This window comes from Oncorhynchus keta, chromosome 14, assembly GCF_023373465.1.
Source record: "Oncorhynchus keta strain PuntledgeMale-10-30-2019 chromosome 14, Oket_V2, whole genome shotgun sequence".
Taxonomy (NCBI): domain Eukaryota; kingdom Metazoa; phylum Chordata; class Actinopteri; order Salmoniformes; family Salmonidae; genus Oncorhynchus; species Oncorhynchus keta.
The window spans coordinates 57949083-57969062 of NC_068434.1; the positions used below are offsets into that span (position 1 = coordinate 57949083).

The following is a 19980-nucleotide window of genomic DNA, read 5'->3' on the forward strand; positions in this document are numbered from 1 at the left end:
CTAAAGTAAAGGAATGGAATTAAGTATATATAAATATCTGGGTGAGCAATGTCAGAGCGGCATAGACTATGATGCAGTAGAATAGGATAGAATACAGTATATACTGTACATATGAGATGAGTAATGCAAAATATATAAACATTATTCATGTGACTAGTGTTCCATTATCAAAGTGGCCAGTGATTTCAAGTCTATGTATATAAGGCAGCAGCCTCTAATGTGCTAGGAATAGCTATTTAACAGTCTGATGATGGCCTTGAGATAGAAGCTGTTTTTCCGTCTCTAGCAGAGACTCCCAGCTTTGATGCACCTGTACTGACCTTGCCTTCTGGATGATAGCGGGGTAAACAGGCAGTGGCTCAGGTGGTTGTTGTCCTTGATGCTCCTTTTGGCCTTCCTGTAACATCGGATGCTGTAAGTGTCCTGGAGGGCAGGTAGTTTGCCCCCAGTGATGCGTCGGGCAGACTGCACCACCCTCTGGAGAGCCCTGCAGTTGCAGACGGTGTAGTTGCCGTACCAGGCGATGATACAGCCTGACAGGATGCTCTCAATTGTGCATCTGTAAAATGTTGTCAGGGTTTTAGGTGCCGAGCCAAATAGAGTTAAAGTGACTATGCATAGATAATAAACAGAGTAGCAGCATCGTAAAGGGGAGGGGGGGGGGGGCAATGCAAATAGTCTGGGTAGCCATTTGATTAGCTGTTCAGGAGTCTTATGGCTTGGGGGTAGAAGCTGTTAAGAAGTATTTTGGACCTAGACATGGCACTCCAAAACCGCTTGCCGTGCGGTTGCAGAGAGAACAGTCTATGACTAGGGTGGCTGGAGTCTTTGACAAATTTTAAGCTTGGCCCAGTGATGTACTGGGCTGTACGCACTACCCTCTGTAGAGCCTTGCGGTTGGAGGCCGAGCAGTTGCCATACCAGGCAGTGATGTAACCAGGATGCACTCGATGGTGCAGCTGTATAGCTTTTTGAGGATGTGAGGACCCATGCCAAATCCTTTGTATCCTGAGGGGAATAGACTTTGTCATGCCCTCTTCACGACTGTCTTGTGTGTTTGGACCATGATAGTCTGATGGTGATGTGGACACCAAGGAACTTGAAGCTCTCAACCTGCTCCACTACCACCTCGTCGATGAGAATCTCGGTCCTCCTTTCCTGTAATCCACAATCATCTCCTTTGTCTTGATCACGTTGAGGGAAAGGTTGTTGTCCTGGCACCACACGGCCAGGTCTCTGACCACCTCCCTATAGGCTGTCTCATCGTTGACAACTCCATTGTGTTTAAATTTCCCAGAAATAATAAGAACCCTTTTTTTCGTGATCCTGTTTTTTAGTAGCTACTATCTTGTCTCATCTCAACTAACAGGCTCAAGGCGGTGGCCATCGTTCCTCCGTAGGTTCATGCTCTACAACATCCGCCAGAGTACGACCCTGCCCTCAACAGGAAGCGGCGCAGGTCCTAATCCAGGCACTTGTCATCTCCCGTCTGGATTACTGCAACCCGGTCGCTGTTGGCTGGGCTCCCTGCCTGTGCCATTAAACCCCTACAACTCATCCAGCCACCGCAGCCCGTCTGGTGTTCAACCATCCTAAGTTCTCTTGCCACGTCACCCCGCTCCTCCGCTCTCTCCACTGGCTTCCAGTTGAAGCTCGCATCCGCTACAAGACCATGGTGCTTGCCTACGGAGCTGTGAAGGGAACGGCACCTCAGTACCTCCAGGCTCTGATGAGGCCCTACACCCAAACAAGGGCACTGCGGTGTTCATCCACCTCTGGCCTGCTCGCCTCCCATACCACTGTTGGAAGTACAGTTCCCGCTCTAGCCCAGTCAAAACTGTTGATGCTGCCATCTGGCTCCCCATGGTGGAACACACTCCCTCAGGACGCCAGGACAGCGGAGTCAATCACCACCTTCCGGAGACACCTGAAACCCCACCTCTTTAAGGAATACCTATTTGGATAGGATAAAGTAATCCTTCTCCACCCCCCTCTAAAAGATTTAGATGCACTATTGTTTAAAGTGGCTTGTTCCACTGGATGTCCATAAGGTGAATGCACCAATTTGTAAGTGCTGTGGATAAGAGCGTGGAGGTGCTAAATGACCTTAAATGTAAATGTAATGTCTCATCGTTGTCGCTGATCGGCAATTTAAATTAAAAAATTTAAAAAAAAGAATTCCTTCAATTAAAAAGAATTCCGTGTATCTGGTGTTAAATGCTTTTTTTTAATCCCCAATTTACGTGGTATAATTGTTTTTTAGTAGCTACTTTTGTGTTAAATATAACCTTTTATATTCTTTCAAGAACCTTAGTTGGTTTTCTTTATAGACTGGTTCCAAATTTATGAGCATGGTTCTTTATTGAACCTTCAAGAAAGGGGTTACTTGTTATATATACAGTGGGGCAAAAAAGTATTTAGTCAGCCACCAATTGTGCAAGTTCTCCCACTTAAAAATATGATAGAGGCCTGTAATTTTCATCATAGGTACACTTCAACTATGACAGACAAAATGAGAAAAAAATCCAGAAAATCACATTGTATGATTTTTAATGGATTTATTTGCAAATTATGGTGGAAAATAAGTATTTGGTCAATAACAGGGCATGGACATATACTGGCTTAAGCAGGGGGACACGTCTGGCACTGCAGGATTTGAGTCCCTGGCGGCGTAGTGTGTTACTGATGGTAGGCTTTGTTACTTTGGTCCCATAAGTGTACCTATGATGAAAATTACAGGCCTCTCTCATCTTTTTAAGTGGGAGAACTTGCACAATTGGTGGCTGACTAAATACTTTTTCGCCCCACTGTATATATAACCCTTTCTTGAAGGTTCAATAAAGAACCATGCTCATAAGGTTGGAACCAGTCTATAAAGAACCATTTCCTAAGGTTCTTTAAAGAACCATTAAAAAAGGTTATATTTAACACAAAAGAAAGAGTTCTACTATGGTTACAACAACACTTTTTATGGTTCTTTAACCTGTTCAACCTATGGGGGCGCTATGTCATTATTGGATGAAAAGACGTGCCCGTTTTAAGCGCAATATTTTGTCACGAAGAGATGCTCGACTATGCATGGAATTGACAGCCTTGGAAAGACAAAACTCTGACGTCTCCAAAACTGCAAAGATATTATCTGTGAGTGCCCCAGAACTAATGCAACAGGCGAAACCAAGATGAAGTTTCATACAGGAAATGCCCCAGATTCTGAAGGCGCTGTGTTCCAATGTCTCCTTATATGGCTGTGAATGCGCCAGGAATGAGCCTGCGGTTTCTGTCTATTCCCAGAGGTGTCTGCAGCATTGTGACGTGTTTGTAGGCATATCATTGGAAGATTGATCATAAGAGACTACATTTACCTTGTGTCCCGCCCGGTGTCCTGTGTGCGTAATCTGTAGGTCCATGCGTGTTCCATTTCTTCAGAAGAGAAAATAAAATGCCACGATGGATTTTATCGTCGATAGATATGTGAAAAACACCTTGAGGATTGATTCTAAACATCGGTTTGCCATGTTTCTGTCGATATTATGGAGTTAATTTGGAAAAAGTTTGCGTTTTAATGACTTAATATAAATATTTTTTTTTTCCCTCCCCAAATGTGATGAACAAAACGGAGCGATTAGTCGACACAAATAATATTTTTTGTAAAAACGGAACATTTGCTATCTAACAGAGTCTCCTCATTGAAAACATCTGAAGTTCTTCAAAGGTAAATGATTTTATTTGAATTATTTTCTGGTTTTTGTGGAAAATTTTGCATGCTGAATGCTAACGCTAAAATGTTACGTTAGCCATCAATACTGTTACACAAATGCTTGTTTTGCAATGGTTGAGAAGCATATTGTAACGAAGTTCGTCTGTTGTTTGAAGAGAGTCAGACCGAAATGCAGCGTGTAGGTTACTCATGACTTTTAATAAAGATAAAGCGGTACATGAAATAACTGAAAATACAAAAACAACAAACGAGTGAAACTAATTACAGCCTATCTGGTGATTAACACAGAGACAGGTACAATCACCCACGAAATACAACGCGCACTCAGGCTACCTAAATACGGTTCCCAATCCGAGACAACGAGAATCAGCTGACTCCAATTAGGAATCGCCTCAGGCAGCCAAGCCTAACTAGACACACCCCTAATAATACACACTCCCAATTAATACAAACCCCAATACGAAATACAACATATAAACCCATGTGACACCCTGGCCTACCCAAACATATAACAAAACCACAAGATACAATGACCAAGGCTAGACACATATTTTGAAAATCTGAGATGACAGTGTTGTTAACAAAAGGCTAAGCTTGAGAGCAAATAGATTAATTTCATTCAATTTGCGATTTTCATGAATAGTTAACGTTGTGTTATGCTAATGAGCTTGCAGATAGATTTACACAATCCTGGATACAGGTTTTTTTCGTAGCTAAACGTGACGCAGAAAACGGAGCGATTTGTCCTAAACAAATAATCTTTCAGGAAAAACTGAACATTTGCTATCTGAGAGTCTCCTCATTGAAAACATCTGAAGTTCTTCAAAGGTAAATGATTTTATTTGAATGCTTTTCTGGTTTTTGTGGAAAATGTTGCATGCTGAATGCTAACGCTAAATGCTACGCTAAATGCTATGTTAGCCATCAATACTGTTATACAAATGCTTGTTTTGCAATGGTTGAGAAGCATATTTTGAAAATCTGAGATGACAGTGTTGTTAACAAAAGGCTAAGCTTGAGAGCAAATAGATTAATTTCATTTCATTTGCGATTTTCATGAATAGTTAACGTTGCGTTATGGTAATGAGCTTGAGGCTGTATTCACGATCCCGGATCCGGGATGGCTCGACGCAAGAAGTTAAAGAACCTTTATTGGGAATGGTTAAATAAATAACTTTTCTCAATTAAAATAACCATTCAGAGTTATTTATTCTTGTCAGCCATATTATATTGTTAAAATGCCATAGGTGTTATTATTGTGTTGATTGACAAGTTGATCAAGTTAGCTACCTCTGGAACAATTAATTTAGCTAACTCTGGAACAGCTGATGTTTCCACGGAGAGATTTGAGAAGCACTGACTGATTTAGTCAAGTGTTCTCAATTGAACCAATGCCATATGTGAGTCTTTAACAAGACACCCTCAATGTCCGTAGCCATATATAACATGTAATGGAACAACACAACACATTAGATAAACTGGAATGACACACCACTCATGGTTTCTGTGCGCAAACCACGCCTTTACTTCTCCACACATAGTGTTGTGTGTTCCTTCCAAACAAATCAATTTTAGTTTAATCTGTCCACAGAATATTTTTTCAGAAGCGCTGTAGAACATCCAGGTGCACTTTTGCGAACTTCAAACATGCAGCAATGTTTTTTTGGACAGCAGTGGCTTCTTCCGTGATGTCCTCCAATGAACACCATTCTTGTTTTGTGTTTTACATATTGTAGACTGGTCAACAGAGATGTTAGCATGTTCCAGAGATTTCTGTAAGTCTTTAGCTGACACGCTAGGATTCTTCTTAACCTCGTTGAGCTTTCTGCACTGTGCTCTTGTAGTCATCTTTGCAGGACGGCCACTCCATGGACTGATGAACATCAAGGCTTTTCTTAATCTTAGGTCTTCTGAGATCTCTTTTGTTCGAGGCATGGTTCACATAAGGCAATGCTTCCTGTTAATAGCAAACTCAAATGTTGAGTTTGTTTTTTATAGGGCAGTTCAAACCATCATCTCCAATCTTATCTCATTGATTGGACTCCAAGTTAGCTGACTCCTGACTCCAATTAGCCTAGGGGTTCACATACTTTTTCCAACCTACAATGTGAATGTTTAAATTATGCATTCAATATAGACAAAAATAATACAATAATTTGTGTGTTATTAGTTTAAGCACACTGTGATTGTCTATTGTTGTGACTTAGATGAAGATCATATCAAATTGTTTGACTGATTTATGCAGAAATCCAGGTCATTTCAAAGGGTTCACATACTTTTTCTTGCCACTGTATGTACTTGAAAATGTATCAATTGAACAAGTCGGCACATTTGGGCAAACTCCTGGCAGACTTGATACAAAATATTGTGCAGTAATGTAATTCTTCACTGGATCAGTCTGAAACTTTGCACACACACTGCTGCCATCGAATGGCCAAAATCAAAATAACTCCTAGACTCCTATCTTAAAGTATAGCTTTTCTCTTGCATTTCAAAGATGATGTTCATTCTTTTATCAGATCTAATGTGTTATATTCTCTGACATTAGTTTCACATTTCCATAACCTTCAAAGTGTTTCCTTTCAAGTGGTATTAAGAATATGCTTCAGGTCCTGAGCTACAGGCAGTAAGATTTGAGTATGACATTTTGGGCTAAAATTGAAAAAAAAGGGTATGATCCTTAAGAGGTTTTTAACATAAGAGTTCTAAAGTAAAAAAGTATGAGCTCTTTCTTTTTTGTTGCCATTTCTTCATAACTGTTTAGTATCTGCTCGGATACTTTAGGACAGAATCTGAGTCAGTCAGGGTGCAACAGCATCAAAACAATGCTGATAGATGCACAATAATGTTAGCTTTCACTCAAAATGTGTTTTTAGCTTTCAGACGTTGCTAGTTGAGATCCACTCCAATCAGCTTGAGATCCACTCGAAATTCATCACCGAATCTTGTGGGGGAAAACATGGTAAACATTGTCGGAATGATGGACCCGGTGTGATCAAAGCACCATAGTTCCATCTGAGGATTCTACATCTGCAACCTCCTCTACAGCAGCAGCAGGAGCTACAGCCTCTACTGTAACTGCTTCTACAGCTCTCACTGACCCTACAGCGTTGGTACTCACTATCCTAACCCCTACCTCTCCCGCCCCACAATCCCTCCAGGCTTCAGTACCCCTACAACGATAAATGTATACAACTCCCACTGCTGTTGCCATTATACCCCTACGGCACTAATGATGACACACACACACACACACACACACACACACACACACACACACACACACACACACACACACACACACACACACACACACACACACACACACACACACACACACACACACACACACACACACAGCAGGGGGTGCTGAAGAGCAGCCTATAGTCCCTCGGGTGCAAAGTGGGTAGATGTGATAGAACTTCTCAAAAGTGAGTCCCAGAGGATTTAGAATGAAGGACTAAACAACATGTAACTTCTTCAATTCAACACATAACTCCCACCCTCCCCTTAATAAATGTTTATTCTTTAAAGGGAAAAGAGTTGGAGACTAAAATAATTCAACTGAAATCTGAAGTGTCGGAATATTCTCACATTTGAATGAAAGCATAAATCATTAATGTGTGAATAAACTAATTATCATGGTTTTGTGACAAGTAGGTGCCAGTGCACACACACAGAGGGAATCTACAGTACATTATGTGCTATGTTTCCAGTATGTATAGAGTAATATCTGAGATATTACTTGACAACCAAAAATGCAACTTTGTAAAAAATCAATACTGTATTGCATGTTTAATTAAGTTGAGCCTGTTCTCTGATTACCAAAGTGTAAACATAGCAGCAGCTTCAGTCCTCACTTTAATCAGTTTTATTCTGACCTTTTTTGTAAGAAATGGACAGAATCACCAGACTGCACAGTAAAAGCCCACTATAAACTGGAAGTTGGCAAGAGTGTTGAGGCCCAAGGCAGTTTTCAATCCTGGCAATATGAAAGCATATGGTTGAGCAAGGCGCACACTGCAAACGCTGCAAGTGTCTTCCATCATAGTGTGGGCTGATAGAATACAGTGTGGGAGAACTTGATGAGAGACCTCAAAACACTGGCAATGGACTGCCTCACAGAGCCACAGTGCAGATGGTTAGCACTATGCCTTACACAAGTGATAGAACCTACTGGGACGGTACAGTTGTCATGTTAATAGATGGGTGTATTGACTATAATTTTGCGATATAGTGAGTACATGGCAAACATCAACACAAAATAATCAACCAATACAAAATTGTTTTGGTCCAAGTCTAAGTCATAATGCCTGTATCCTCCAATAATCAGATACAGCAAGGAATCAATAGACACACTCCTAAAAATGCACAATCAAATCAGAAGACAAAAGTAAATAAAAATGATTATCATATATTGCTTTTGTTCACAACGACTCAGGGAAAAATAAGATATAAGGAAGGGCAGTATTTCTGTGAAATGTATTTGAAGAAAACCTGATTTGTTACAAGATACATCAAATAAAGTTGTTGTTGTATCTTCAAAACACTCAATATATATATAGTGGAAGCCTGGAAACTAGAAATGTTTATAAAACATATGTAAAGGCATTTTCAAGAAGTTCAGAATATAGCTGTAGATTTGCTTCTTTCATGGATGCCACTCTGGTACAGACATAGGATCTTAATTTGATCACCCTGTTGTAGGAGAACCTTCCTGCAATGCAGGTTTAAAATGTAGGTTTACAAATACTTTCTAAAGTTCGTAATTTCCACTTTAAAATTTCAGAAAAAAATTTCAACCCCAACAAAAAGGTCCATCAATTATAATTCACTCAAATATTCCCATTTCCTGTTGCTGCAGGATGATTTTTGTGTCGCAAATTGGCTCAAATCAAAGATCCTACACATCTGTGCCACGACCAGAAGACAAATCTTTGATATGAATCGCCAACAAAATCCAAATAATCGGGTCAGGTAAGGAAAGGCAGCTTCGATCATCTTTTAATAATTGATTTTGTGGGTTAGACTTCCTGTCTAGACCGCGTACAAGGGATCTATTGATTAGAAGCCATTGATAGAGACGTCTCCCCCTGGGCACGTACGTGCCTTGCGTGCCCGGTCAGTAATTTACCCATAGTTACTACAAGGTTTAGATAGCTGACTAGCAGTTGCCTGACGACTGAATTCTTCCGCTGCTCTATCGGCCGCTACATACTTCATTGCGGAGAAAAAAACGAATGTTCGTCTGCGTGGAGTTTCAATTGGTCGGAGCAATAAGGCTGGGTAAGCCAGGCAAGGCTAGCGGCTAGACTAATGTAGCTATAAAATCTTAGCCGACTTTGGCTAATTGAGTGACTGTCAGTGACTGACATAACAAGAGGGAAAACTGCTGATGCACTACCAAATGTTGATATTGCAAGGTGTGTATTCTGCTATTCTAACCAACAGCAAGTTGAGACCCCGACTGACATCCTGGTTGGTGCCCCATAGCGGCCTCTTATATCGCTTATGACTAGAAATGGCGCTTATCAGTTGTGTGTATCCAGCTATATGCCTTAACGCCAAATAAATGGAAGAAATCTGGAAAAGACATGACGATTATCTTTTCCATTCATTTTGGATTGTGGTATATAGTTAGATATACACACCTGATGGTGTGGTGAATGGATTAATCCTGACATTACTTTGGACATCTGAAACCATCCAACAAACTTTGATTTTGGAGTGTAATGTCCATTTAATGGTCAACATTTTGTCAGTCTGTCAAATAATGTCTTAGTCTGTATCAATTCAGTTTCATACATAGGTTACCTTTGTCCAAGTGTTCTTTACTTCAACCTGCCTGCTGTAAAGGAACCTTTGTTATTAGTTGGCCTATGCTGCCATCTAAGGCTTATATATTTTTACATATTTTTTTTTCCAAACTAGAATACAAATCCTAAAGACCGGAATTGAGGCATTTACAACACACACGTACGAACACGCACACACGTCTGTTGAAAGTCTACTTGTCATCTGCTGCCATCAGGTGGATTTCCCCTCCCAGTACTATCCAATTTGAGGTACTAGTTGTGTCAAAAGGCAACCGATAAAGATAAACAGATCTGAGCGTCCAAACCGAGGTCTCATATGGATTTGCTGTTTAAATGTTAGGGAAAAGATCAGATATGTATCAGATATTCCAAATAATTGGCAAAAGACTGTGAATGCACCCAAATTGTACAAAAACAGCACCCTGATTAAAATGTAATATAGTGGGGGTTCGATCCCAGGCTGTGCCATTACTGACAGTGACCCATAGGGTCCCATAGGGACTTAACCCGGAAGCCAGTGTCGTCTGGGTTAGGGGAGGGTTTGGACGGGGGGACTTTTTAGCAACTCCTTGTGGCGGGCCGGGTGCCTGCAGGCTGACTTCAGTCGTTCTACACATTGGTGCAGCTGACTTCCGGTTTAAAAGAGAGGATGTTAAGTGCGTTTTGGTGGGTCATGATTCGGAGGACGCATTACTCGACCTTGGCCTCTCCCGCGTCCGTTGGGGAGTTGCAGTGATTAGACAAGATCGTAATCACCAAATTGGAGAGAAAAAGGGGGTAAATAAATGGTTACGGTGAGGGTTAGGGTTTCAGTGAAACTCTCATGTTTAGGAGTGGGATTTCTTTGAATTGCACTGAATTTAATTCTACTTCCTGTCACTCAAATTCTCAAATTGTACAAAAACAGCACCCTGATTAAAATGTAATATAGTGGTGCAGCGGTCTAAGGCACTACAAAACATTACAAAATGTTGAATTAAGCCTAAGGCTGGTTTATGTTACTGTAGGGTATCGTCTGCCGCTAACACATGGAACAGCTTTATTCTTGGAAAAGTGATATTTTGAAATAAAGCTAATCTTTTCAATTGAAGATATTTGGCAAAGGTAAGTGTTTGGAAACCTCAGAATCTGCTTTTTTTGATACTACACTGACCAAAAATATAAATATAAACGCAGCATTTTGATCCCATGTTTCATGAGCTAAAATAAAAGATGCTAGAAATGTTACATACGCAAAAAAAAGCTTCTGTCAATTGTTGTGCACAAAGTTGTTTACATCCCTGTAATGTGAGCATTTGTCCTTTACCAAGATAATCCATCCAGCTGACAGATGTGGCATTTTATGAAGCTAATTAAACAGCACGGTCATTACACAATTGCACCTTGTGCTTGTGACAATAAAAGGCCACTCTAAAATGTGCAGTTTTGTCACAACACAATGCCATAGATATCTCAAGTTTACAGGGAGTTTACAATTGGCAAGCTGACTGCAGGAATGTCCACCAGAGCTGTTGCCAGAAAATCTCATTTTAATTTCTCTACCTTAAGCCACCTCTAACGCCGTTTGAGACAATTTGGCAGTACGTCCAACCAGACTCACAATCGAAGAAAACGTTTAACCACGCTAGCCCAGAACATCCAAATCTGGCGTCTTCACCTGTGGAATTGTCTGAGACCAGCCACCCAGACAACTGATGACACAATGGGTTTGCACAACCGAAGAATTTCTGCAAAAACTGTCAGGAGCCGTCTAAGGGACGCTCATCTGCATGTTCGTCGTCCTCACCAGGGTCTTGACCTGACTGCAGTTTGGCGTCGTAACCGACTTCAGTGGGCAAATGCACACCTTCGATGAGTGGAGAAGTGTGCTCTTCACAAATGAATCTGTTTCAACTGTACCTGGAAGATAGCAAGTGTTTATGGCGTTGTGTTAGGGCGAGTGGTTTGCTGATGTCAACGTTGTGAACAGAGTGCCCCATGGTGGGGTTCTGGGATGGGCAGGCATAAGCTACGGACAGCAAACACTACTGCATTTTATTGATGGCAATTTGAATGCACAGAGATTGCGTGACGAGATCCTGAGGCCCATTGTCGTGCCATTCATCAGCCGCCACCACCTCATGTTTCAGCATGATAATGGCCCATGTCACAAGGATCTGTACACAATTCCTGGAAGCTGGAAATGTCCAAGTTCTTTCATGGCCTCATACTCACCAGACAAGTCACCCATTGAGTATGTTTGGGATGCTCTGGATCGATGTGTACGCGTGTTCCATGTACGCGTGTTCCAGTTCACGGCAATATCCAGCAACTTCACACAGACATTGAAGAAGAGTGGGACAACATTCCACTGGCCACAATCAACATCCTGATCAACTCTATGCTAAGAAGATGTGTCATGCTGCATGAGGCAAATGGTCGTCACACCAGATACTGACTGTTTTCTGATCCACACTCCTACCTCTTTTTTTTTAAAGGTATCTGTGACCAACAGATGCATATCTGTATGCATATCTGAAATCCATAGATTAGGGCCTAATTTATTTATTTAAATTGACTGATTTCCTTATATGAACTGTAACTCAGTAAAATCGGTGAAATTGTTGCATGTTGCATATATATTTTTTGTTCAATAGCACCCATAAGCTTGGTTTAGTCATCTTCTCCCTGGTGTTCACAACTATCCATCTTTCCATGTGTATAAACATCAAATTAGTATAGCCAATATACAATACCCTTGCACCCCCCGCACATCAAAGCAACTATAGAAGTCTTTTCTATTGCAGGTGCCCCTAATCGTAAAGGCTCGTATCAGGTTTCAGAAATAGGATCCTTTTAAATGCCCTTTTTACTCAAAAGCCCTAAACTGTGCTGAGTATATGGTTAACATGAATATTTGATGGGGCCACTTTAAGTTCCATGTCATCTTTTGTGTATATACAGTACCTCAGATAGTAGGTGTAGTTTGTGGCTTTCAAAGAATATACTTAAACATAAACATCTAACCAGGTAATGCTTTCTACTGCCTTAAGTATCGATCTTGAGGAAAGATCAAATATACCTGCCTCTTCTACTTTCGAAAATATACTCTCTGTGCACATCTGCAGAATGTTCATTTTATTCTCATGATACTGTAACAAATATTTACATTTTATTACTAGATGTTTTTGATATTTCGTTTCTTGTTCATGTCTCATCAAAATACAAACAGAATTGTAATACTCTTATTGCGCTTGATTTTAATCGTATCCCCACAAATATGTATAGAATTACATTCTACAGTAGTTGCTAGGTCCATCTTCTGATCGAATGTGTCCAAGTCTCTTATCCAGGTGTCCAAGTGTATCACTTTCCATAGAGCACTAACACAGCTATTCTAGAGAGGCACGCTGCCAAAACAACATGTTTCACTTTCCCCCTGTGAATACCCAAATCACAGACGCTGTTCAGAGCCCCAACCCATCCGGCTCAGTCAGGCAGGAAGTCCCTGAATGAGCTGAAGCTGAAGCTGCGGCCAGAGGGGCCAGGAGGATTGGAGTTGATCCTGGGGATCTTCTCCATCAGCTTGGAGACTGCTCTCCTGCGAAATGAGGCTGGGGAAGTGTCAAGTTGCTGGATCACATCTCCATAAAGAACACTAAAGACGGCCGCTGTCTCTTCCCATCCGTCACGCACTGAAATCTCGTGGAAGGGCAGTTTTAGGCCCTGTGACAGGCCTTCTCCATCCTCAGTACTCACCATTCGGTCAAACTCAAGGTCCTTCTTGTTGGCCACAATAACTATGGGAGGAGGCTCAGGGCTGCACTTGCGGGCGCCTGAAGAGGAGTGGATGTGATTGACGAGGAAACAGAGGCGCATGACCTCGTCAAAGCTACACCTGTCTGTTACAGAGTACACAATCACAAATCCATCTCCCCACTTTATCTTCTCTTCGATCAGCAGGGCATCTTCCTCCTTACAATAAATGTATATTTAGATATAGAACTGCAACAACAACCCAAAAATCATATATCAATAAAAAACTATACACTGAGTACACCAAATATTAGGAACACCTTCCTTAATATAGAGTTGCACCCGCCCTCTCTCTTTTGCCCTCAGAACAGCCTCAACTCGTTGGGGTATGGACTCTACAAGGTGTTAAAAGCGTTCCACAGGGATGCTTCCCACAGTTGTGTCAAGTTGGCTGGATGTCCTTTGGATGGTGCACCATTCTTGATACACACAAAACCGTTGAGTATGACAAACCCAGCAGTATTGATGTTCTTGACACAAACAGGCGCGCCTGGCACCTACTACCATACTCCGTTCAAAGGCACTTAAATCTTTTGTCTTGCCCATTCACCCTCTGAATGGCACACATACACAATCCATGTCTCAAGACATTAAAATCATCTGGTCAGCCTATGTCATGGAGCAGGTGTTCTTAATGTTTTGTATACTCAGTGTATATGATTGAGTGGAATGTATTTGCACTGGTAACACATAGGTCTTCAAACTGCTGACCATGGTTGCATTATAATGAATACTCAGGATTCTGAATCTGGACAGAAACATGAGTGGTCAATGATGATTAGATAGAATTGTAGGCTATGTTAAAACAATTTAGATTGTTTCATAGGATGATTGCATAAGTGTTAGGTTAAGCCAAGCACGCTCACCTGCCCTGCTGTGTCCAGTATTTCAAAGTGTACCACATCACCACCAATAGACATCTCATGTCTGTATATGGTCTCTGCAGAAAGACATGCCAATTGTTTGTCAAACTTGATAGAGTGATCCATATTTATATTATATTCATTCTAATTATTTATTAATCCTTATTAATACACTAGGCTACACTGCGTCTTTACGCATGGCATGACATATCGGATTAAAGTCGACGCAATCCCTCTCCCTCTGAATACCTACCGAGCGTTGGGTCATACTCGCCAATGAATCTTCTAGTGATAAAGCGCACAGCCATTGCTGTAAAATACGAAATGAAATATGAGTTTTATGAAAATTACTTTTGATATATATTACACGTGTAAAACTGAAGCAAGTCTGGAACTAGAGCACAAATCAGGATAATCTGATGATAACACATAACCTATGCTATAATATTTACTACATCCAATGATTGTTTCTATGCTAAAGTGGCTCTGTGCTTACCAGTTTTGCCAACAGCCGCTTGGCCCAATATCACTATCCTGACCGTTCTCGATGACAAACTGCCTGTCCTTTTCAAAGTTCTTGATAGACCAAAATTGGTGGACATGGTTTCTTTATCCATTGGATGTTGTTAAATTAGTCATCAAATTCAACATGCAACCATAAAAAGTTTCCAATTCATATTCGATGCGTTCCCCGAGCTCTACGAGATTGTACCAGCACCCACACTCCTGAATAGCAACCTGGACTCAGGGGGTAGACGTAACATAGTAAACAAAAAGTCTGGTCCTCAAATTAGTATGATAAGTTATGTATGGTATGTATTAATTTGTGGATGTCCATTATCCATTTATTATATGTTAGGTATTAGAATTCGTATGGTTAGCTAACCTTAACAATTTAACCTAACATACTAAGTAGTTGCAAAGTTGCTAATTAGCTAAAATGCTAATGTGGCTCGTGATGACATTCAGACACGCAACATTTGGGTTACTCGACGTCCACTCTGCCCAATCACCCTCCGAAGACAGTAACAACCGACCTTTCAATGAGGACTCAAATATTTTGCCAGTTCACGTCAAATATTTGTGGGCCAAGTCCTCTTTGCATTCACATTGCTATGTTTAGAAAGGAACCAAGATCTTTTTCCAACATGCACTCTGGGTTTTTACAAAGTGCAGGACAAGCCATTTTATCCAAATGTGTTCCTGGACAGCTAGATATAACTACTTACATTTTAGAAGCTAATAGATTGCATTTAGTTAAACAATGAGACATTAATTATAATCAGAAGATACTATTAACATGTAAATTTGATTGGTAACATAATACATAGCAATAGAGTAACTACAGAATAATGCTGTCATTGAAAATTGTACACCCAAGGTGGGCTACTGCCCTTTTAAGAGCAAGAACAGATTGCCTACCCTATGGTGTGATTTTCACCAAATATGTTGTCTTCTCACATTATTCAATCTCCAAAATCAATAAACAGCTTATGAAGCTCTCTTAGCCTATAGACCACATATAGTTTTTTTTCTATCTCAACAAAAATGTAAGTCCTTGACAATCGCTAGTCAATATCCAAAAACAGCAGTTTTCCCCCACGAACATGCACATCCTCGTCTTCTCTTTTGTGACACCAACGTGAGGGTTTATGGCAGGGAAAACAGTGTTGCAGTAGTCTATTGTGTGGTGCAGGAATGACAAGCGAATTTGGAGAGCTTGGTGTTCATTGTCCTAAAAAAATGGAACCAGACCCAAAATTCAAGCAAAGCTAAGTCAGACCAGTTCGGATCTCTTCGGGGCTCTTTTGAGGGGTCTGAGTTCTTTTGGAGTGTTCACACTGCACAAAACAAAATTAAATAAACCACATTGAGTTCACAAAAACTGTCTGAAAGGGACCAAGTGTGAAAACGTCTCAGATTTTCGTTTACTATATTATGTCTAGCCTATGAGACCAGGCTGGAATACCTCAAGGTTTCCTTCTTTTCTGTCTTCAAGCTAGGTTTCTCAACTCCCGCAACATATCATATGGCTATTTGTCATATAGGCGAGAAACTGTGCCTGCATTTCACCTATTTCATAACAGATTCATAAATAATTGACCTATGACAGATTGTTGTAGATGTACAATATAAGCACATCTGCTTACATACAAAAGGTACATTTACAAAGAGTAACTTTAAAGTTACCAAATGTTGTGTATAAATAAGTTTTCCCATTATATTTTCATACTGAGCACGTTTTCTCAATTTCAGTGCCACATTCACTGACCAAACGTTTATTTACAATTCAAAACATATAGCATCATGTCAATCTGGGAGCAACTTCAATTGTGTTGATCCGAAGCACTGTCTGTGGTTGTACAAGAACTGAAAAAGGAAAAAACAATAGTTAGTCTTGCAGCAGCCACACTTATGTAGAATTATTCTGAAAAACACACTGTCAGGTTATTCATATTGCTTTCACAGAATTTACTTCAGAGGATGAATATCCTTTAGAATATTTGAACATATAATTCATGAAAAATGCAAGGCCTCAAGTGTGCCTCTCTTTTCTGTTGTGATATCCTGGGTCATTTCCGCTCTCTGGAGAAATTTAATGTTCCTGTTTACTCCAAGAAAACAATATCAAATTATACTTGACCAGTAATTGGCATGTGTGGACAGAGGAATTTAGGTCATTCATTGAATCTAAAAAAAAAAAAGATTATGATCCAGTGATCACCCAACTATGTATCCCTTAATTAAAAAGTGTGTAGTGTACCCATTTATACAGTGGTTTCCCACTTTCCTTTTCTACTAGCTACCCTGGAATGTGTCACTTTCCCACACTAAAACGCTTGCAGCTTTTACACACTTGTTCATGCTGACAATTCTCCCTGGGAAATTATGTTTGACGTTTACATTAGAGTGTTGTTGTTTAGATTGTTTCCCAATTAAATTAAAATACCCTTCATAGGAATATTATGGGAATAAAGGAATAATGTTGTGCTAGCTTAGATGTGTACACTACACGGTTTAAGATATTATTTTAACCTCATTGCTAAAATATAAAGAAAAACAATCAACATGTAAAAAAAAAATGTATATATATATATATATATATATATATATACTTTTTTCTTCTGGTATCTGTGTCTTTTCCAGAACCGCATGTGAACTTTGGGCCATGTTTGGGTTTTGAATGTATGCAGTAAGGCGTAGAATATACTGCACTTTTGTTGTTGTTGTCATATTCATGTCATATTCTAACAGCCATTTCCCCTCCTCTATTCACATGTAGTCGTGATTTGGTCAGAGTAGAGGCAACTGTCATTGAGAAGTTGAGTGTCCATTTTGCAAGTCGACAATGGAAAGTGACAAATGAGGACCTGATCCTCATTGAAAACCACATTGATGGTGAATGTGGTGACCAGATTAGACTTGAGAAGGTCTGTGTGCTTTATATTCTGAGTGTAATTACTATTTGGAAAGGACGTCTGTGGTACATAACTGCTGGGGAACATGAGCCGAAATTGCGTTATTTTGATTCTATCATATTTTGGGTGGGTGAAGGTGTTCTCTTTAAATAATTTGAAATCAGACATCACACATTAAGAATTGTAATATAGAATCAATATGGAGAATGAAGTTATAATTTTACATTATGAAGTTGAGTGGATATACTGTACCTTGATGGTAATTTGATGATCTGAGAACTTTGATGACGTGCAAGGGCAGGACACAGAAGTCCTGAACGACAGCTCTTCAATTACTCATTTCCCTCAGAGAGAGATTGATCCTATTCATTCATCTCTGAAATACACGCTTGTTGTGTAACTACTCACTGGCTATAAATTACTTACACACCAAGATTAAGCTCAATACATTCAATTACGACCAATTTTATACAGATGAGACGCATTAATGAAAGCTGCTGATTTCCTTTTGCCTTTTGATTTCAACACAACAGTCATCAAGCTTCTCATATGTAATGGTTAGCTAATGTGCAAATTTAGCTTGCTCTATTTCAGAGATAATACACTGCACGAATAATTCGACCAGTTTAGATTTGTGGACATACGGGTAAACGACCTACCCATTTGATTAAGAACAAGAATGTTCATATGTGCTTGTAATCTCCAACACGCTCTCAGCATCTCCAGATATCCATTCCTCAGTCAGCGCCATATTGCCAGTGAACGGTGGGCGTTACAGTCATTACATTCCCCGGATAACTGTCATGTAAAATAAGTTCCATAAAAAACTATTGCTATTAGGAAATTAAAGATGCATTATACATAAATCCCTTCGCCATTTGCTGGTTGCTAAAATTATAATAGTCGCCTAATTTCATGTTGTGACAAAACAAGAAAGAGTAGTAATTGAGATGTATTGTACGGTCTAAACAGCTGTGAAATATATTTCACAAAACCGAAAGAAAAAGAACAAAAAATGAATGTAAGAATAGGAAGCATTTCAATAGCGCACATAGAACAGAGCTACTGGTTTCAATGAGATATATAACGCACATTTCTATGTGCATTTGGTCTGTCGCCCAAACAATTACATATTGCAACTTTAAGAACCAACATTTCACTTTTTTGTTGTTGCAAAACAAGTATTGAATACATAAATGCAGTGGAAGGCAGAAATAGGTGTGAATGAATGAGAAATATGCTGCCACATACCTAAAAAATAACATATCATTAATAAGACGCCAGCCACTCAAGTCATAGACTGTTCTCTCTGCTTACCGCACACAAACGGTACAGATGCATCAAGTCTGGAACCAACAGGAACCTGAACAGCTTCTACCAAGCTATAAGACTGCTAAATAGTTAACCAATAGCTAACTGGCCCCTTTTCTCTAATCTCTTTTAAACTCATCACATAAGCTGCTGTTACAGTCTTATAGGTACTCTATCTCTACATATCTACCTCAATGAACTTGTACCCCTGCACATCTACTCTGTACTGGTATGCTGTGTATATATAGCAAAATTATCATTTAATTTTTTACCATTTCTATTTTCTTTCATTGTTGAGAAGGTCCTGTAAGTAAGCATTTCACTGTTAGTCTCCCCTATTGTTTACAAAGCATGTGACAAATATTGGATTTGATGAAGACTTTTTATTCCAAAATAAATCAATTTATAAAACTATTTTGAAGGTTCCCATGAGGACTTTTCCCAGCCTCAACACTTTGGAAAAAGCAAACAGAACAGCGTCTGTAGACACCTCTGTGGCAAAGCAACAGCTCCATTTTTTTTAGGGGGGGGGGGAAATACCAGTACTGTAGGTCAAAATAATGAAAGTCACAGTGGAGTGCCAAAACACAGAGTTGGCTGGGAATTGTGTATTTAGGGTTTAATATTACTGTATTGAATGACCATTTCCTTGTCAAGATTGTGGGATATCTTTTTTATATTTTTATATGCATTGGCAGAGAAATGTATAACTAACAGAAGCAGACTCCAGTGCTGCCTGCAACCTTTGAAATACAGGTCCATAGTCTTCGTTTTGCTTGCTTCAACCTGTCCCTTAACGTTTGTGGGTTGGTGAGAAAGACAAACACGTCTGGTCATTTTCAGCACCAGAGCCCATGCTTCCCAAATTGTCTAGTCAGGCCTCTCTCTAGGTTGTCCAATGGTAATCATAATGGAGGCTATACTCATGCCACATAAGGCCGTCAGACTCCCAGCAGGAGAATGGGCCTATCCTAGGCCTAAATTGAAAAGGTTTCCTGCTTTTACAAATTGCAGTAAATCAAGACACCAGTAGGAGTCCTCATGTAAAGAAATTAGCT

General features: G+C 40.0%; 1 protein-coding gene across 6 annotated transcripts; it reads right to left on the reverse strand.

The window, feature by feature from the left end:
* Window positions 1-12630: 12630 nt before the first annotated feature.
* On the reverse strand, window positions 12631-18381 carry LOC118393668 (ras-related and estrogen-regulated growth inhibitor-like). 6 transcript variants are annotated; one of them, XM_052461976.1, is made up of 6 exons: window positions 18271-18381; window positions 17864-17924; window positions 14689-16562; window positions 14446-14502; window positions 14196-14269; window positions 12631-13488 (listed from the first exon to the last, which is right to left on the reverse strand). In XM_052461976.1, exons 3-6 carry the CDS (start codon window positions 14807-14809, stop codon window positions 13003-13005), a joined length of 738 nt encoding a protein of 245 aa, XP_052317936.1. In that variant the 5' UTR covers window positions 14810-16562; window positions 17864-17924; window positions 18271-18381; the 3' UTR covers window positions 12631-13002. The 6 variants fall into 6 exon arrangements, with proteins under 6 accessions (XP_052317936.1, XP_035642494.1, XP_035642498.1 ...); XM_035786601.1 differs by having other exon boundaries at window positions 17864-17987; window positions 18271-18375; XM_035786605.1 differs by lacking the exon at window positions 17864-17924 and having other exon boundaries at window positions 16480-16562; window positions 18271-18369.
* Between the last annotated feature and the right edge of the window lie 1599 nt (window positions 18382-19980).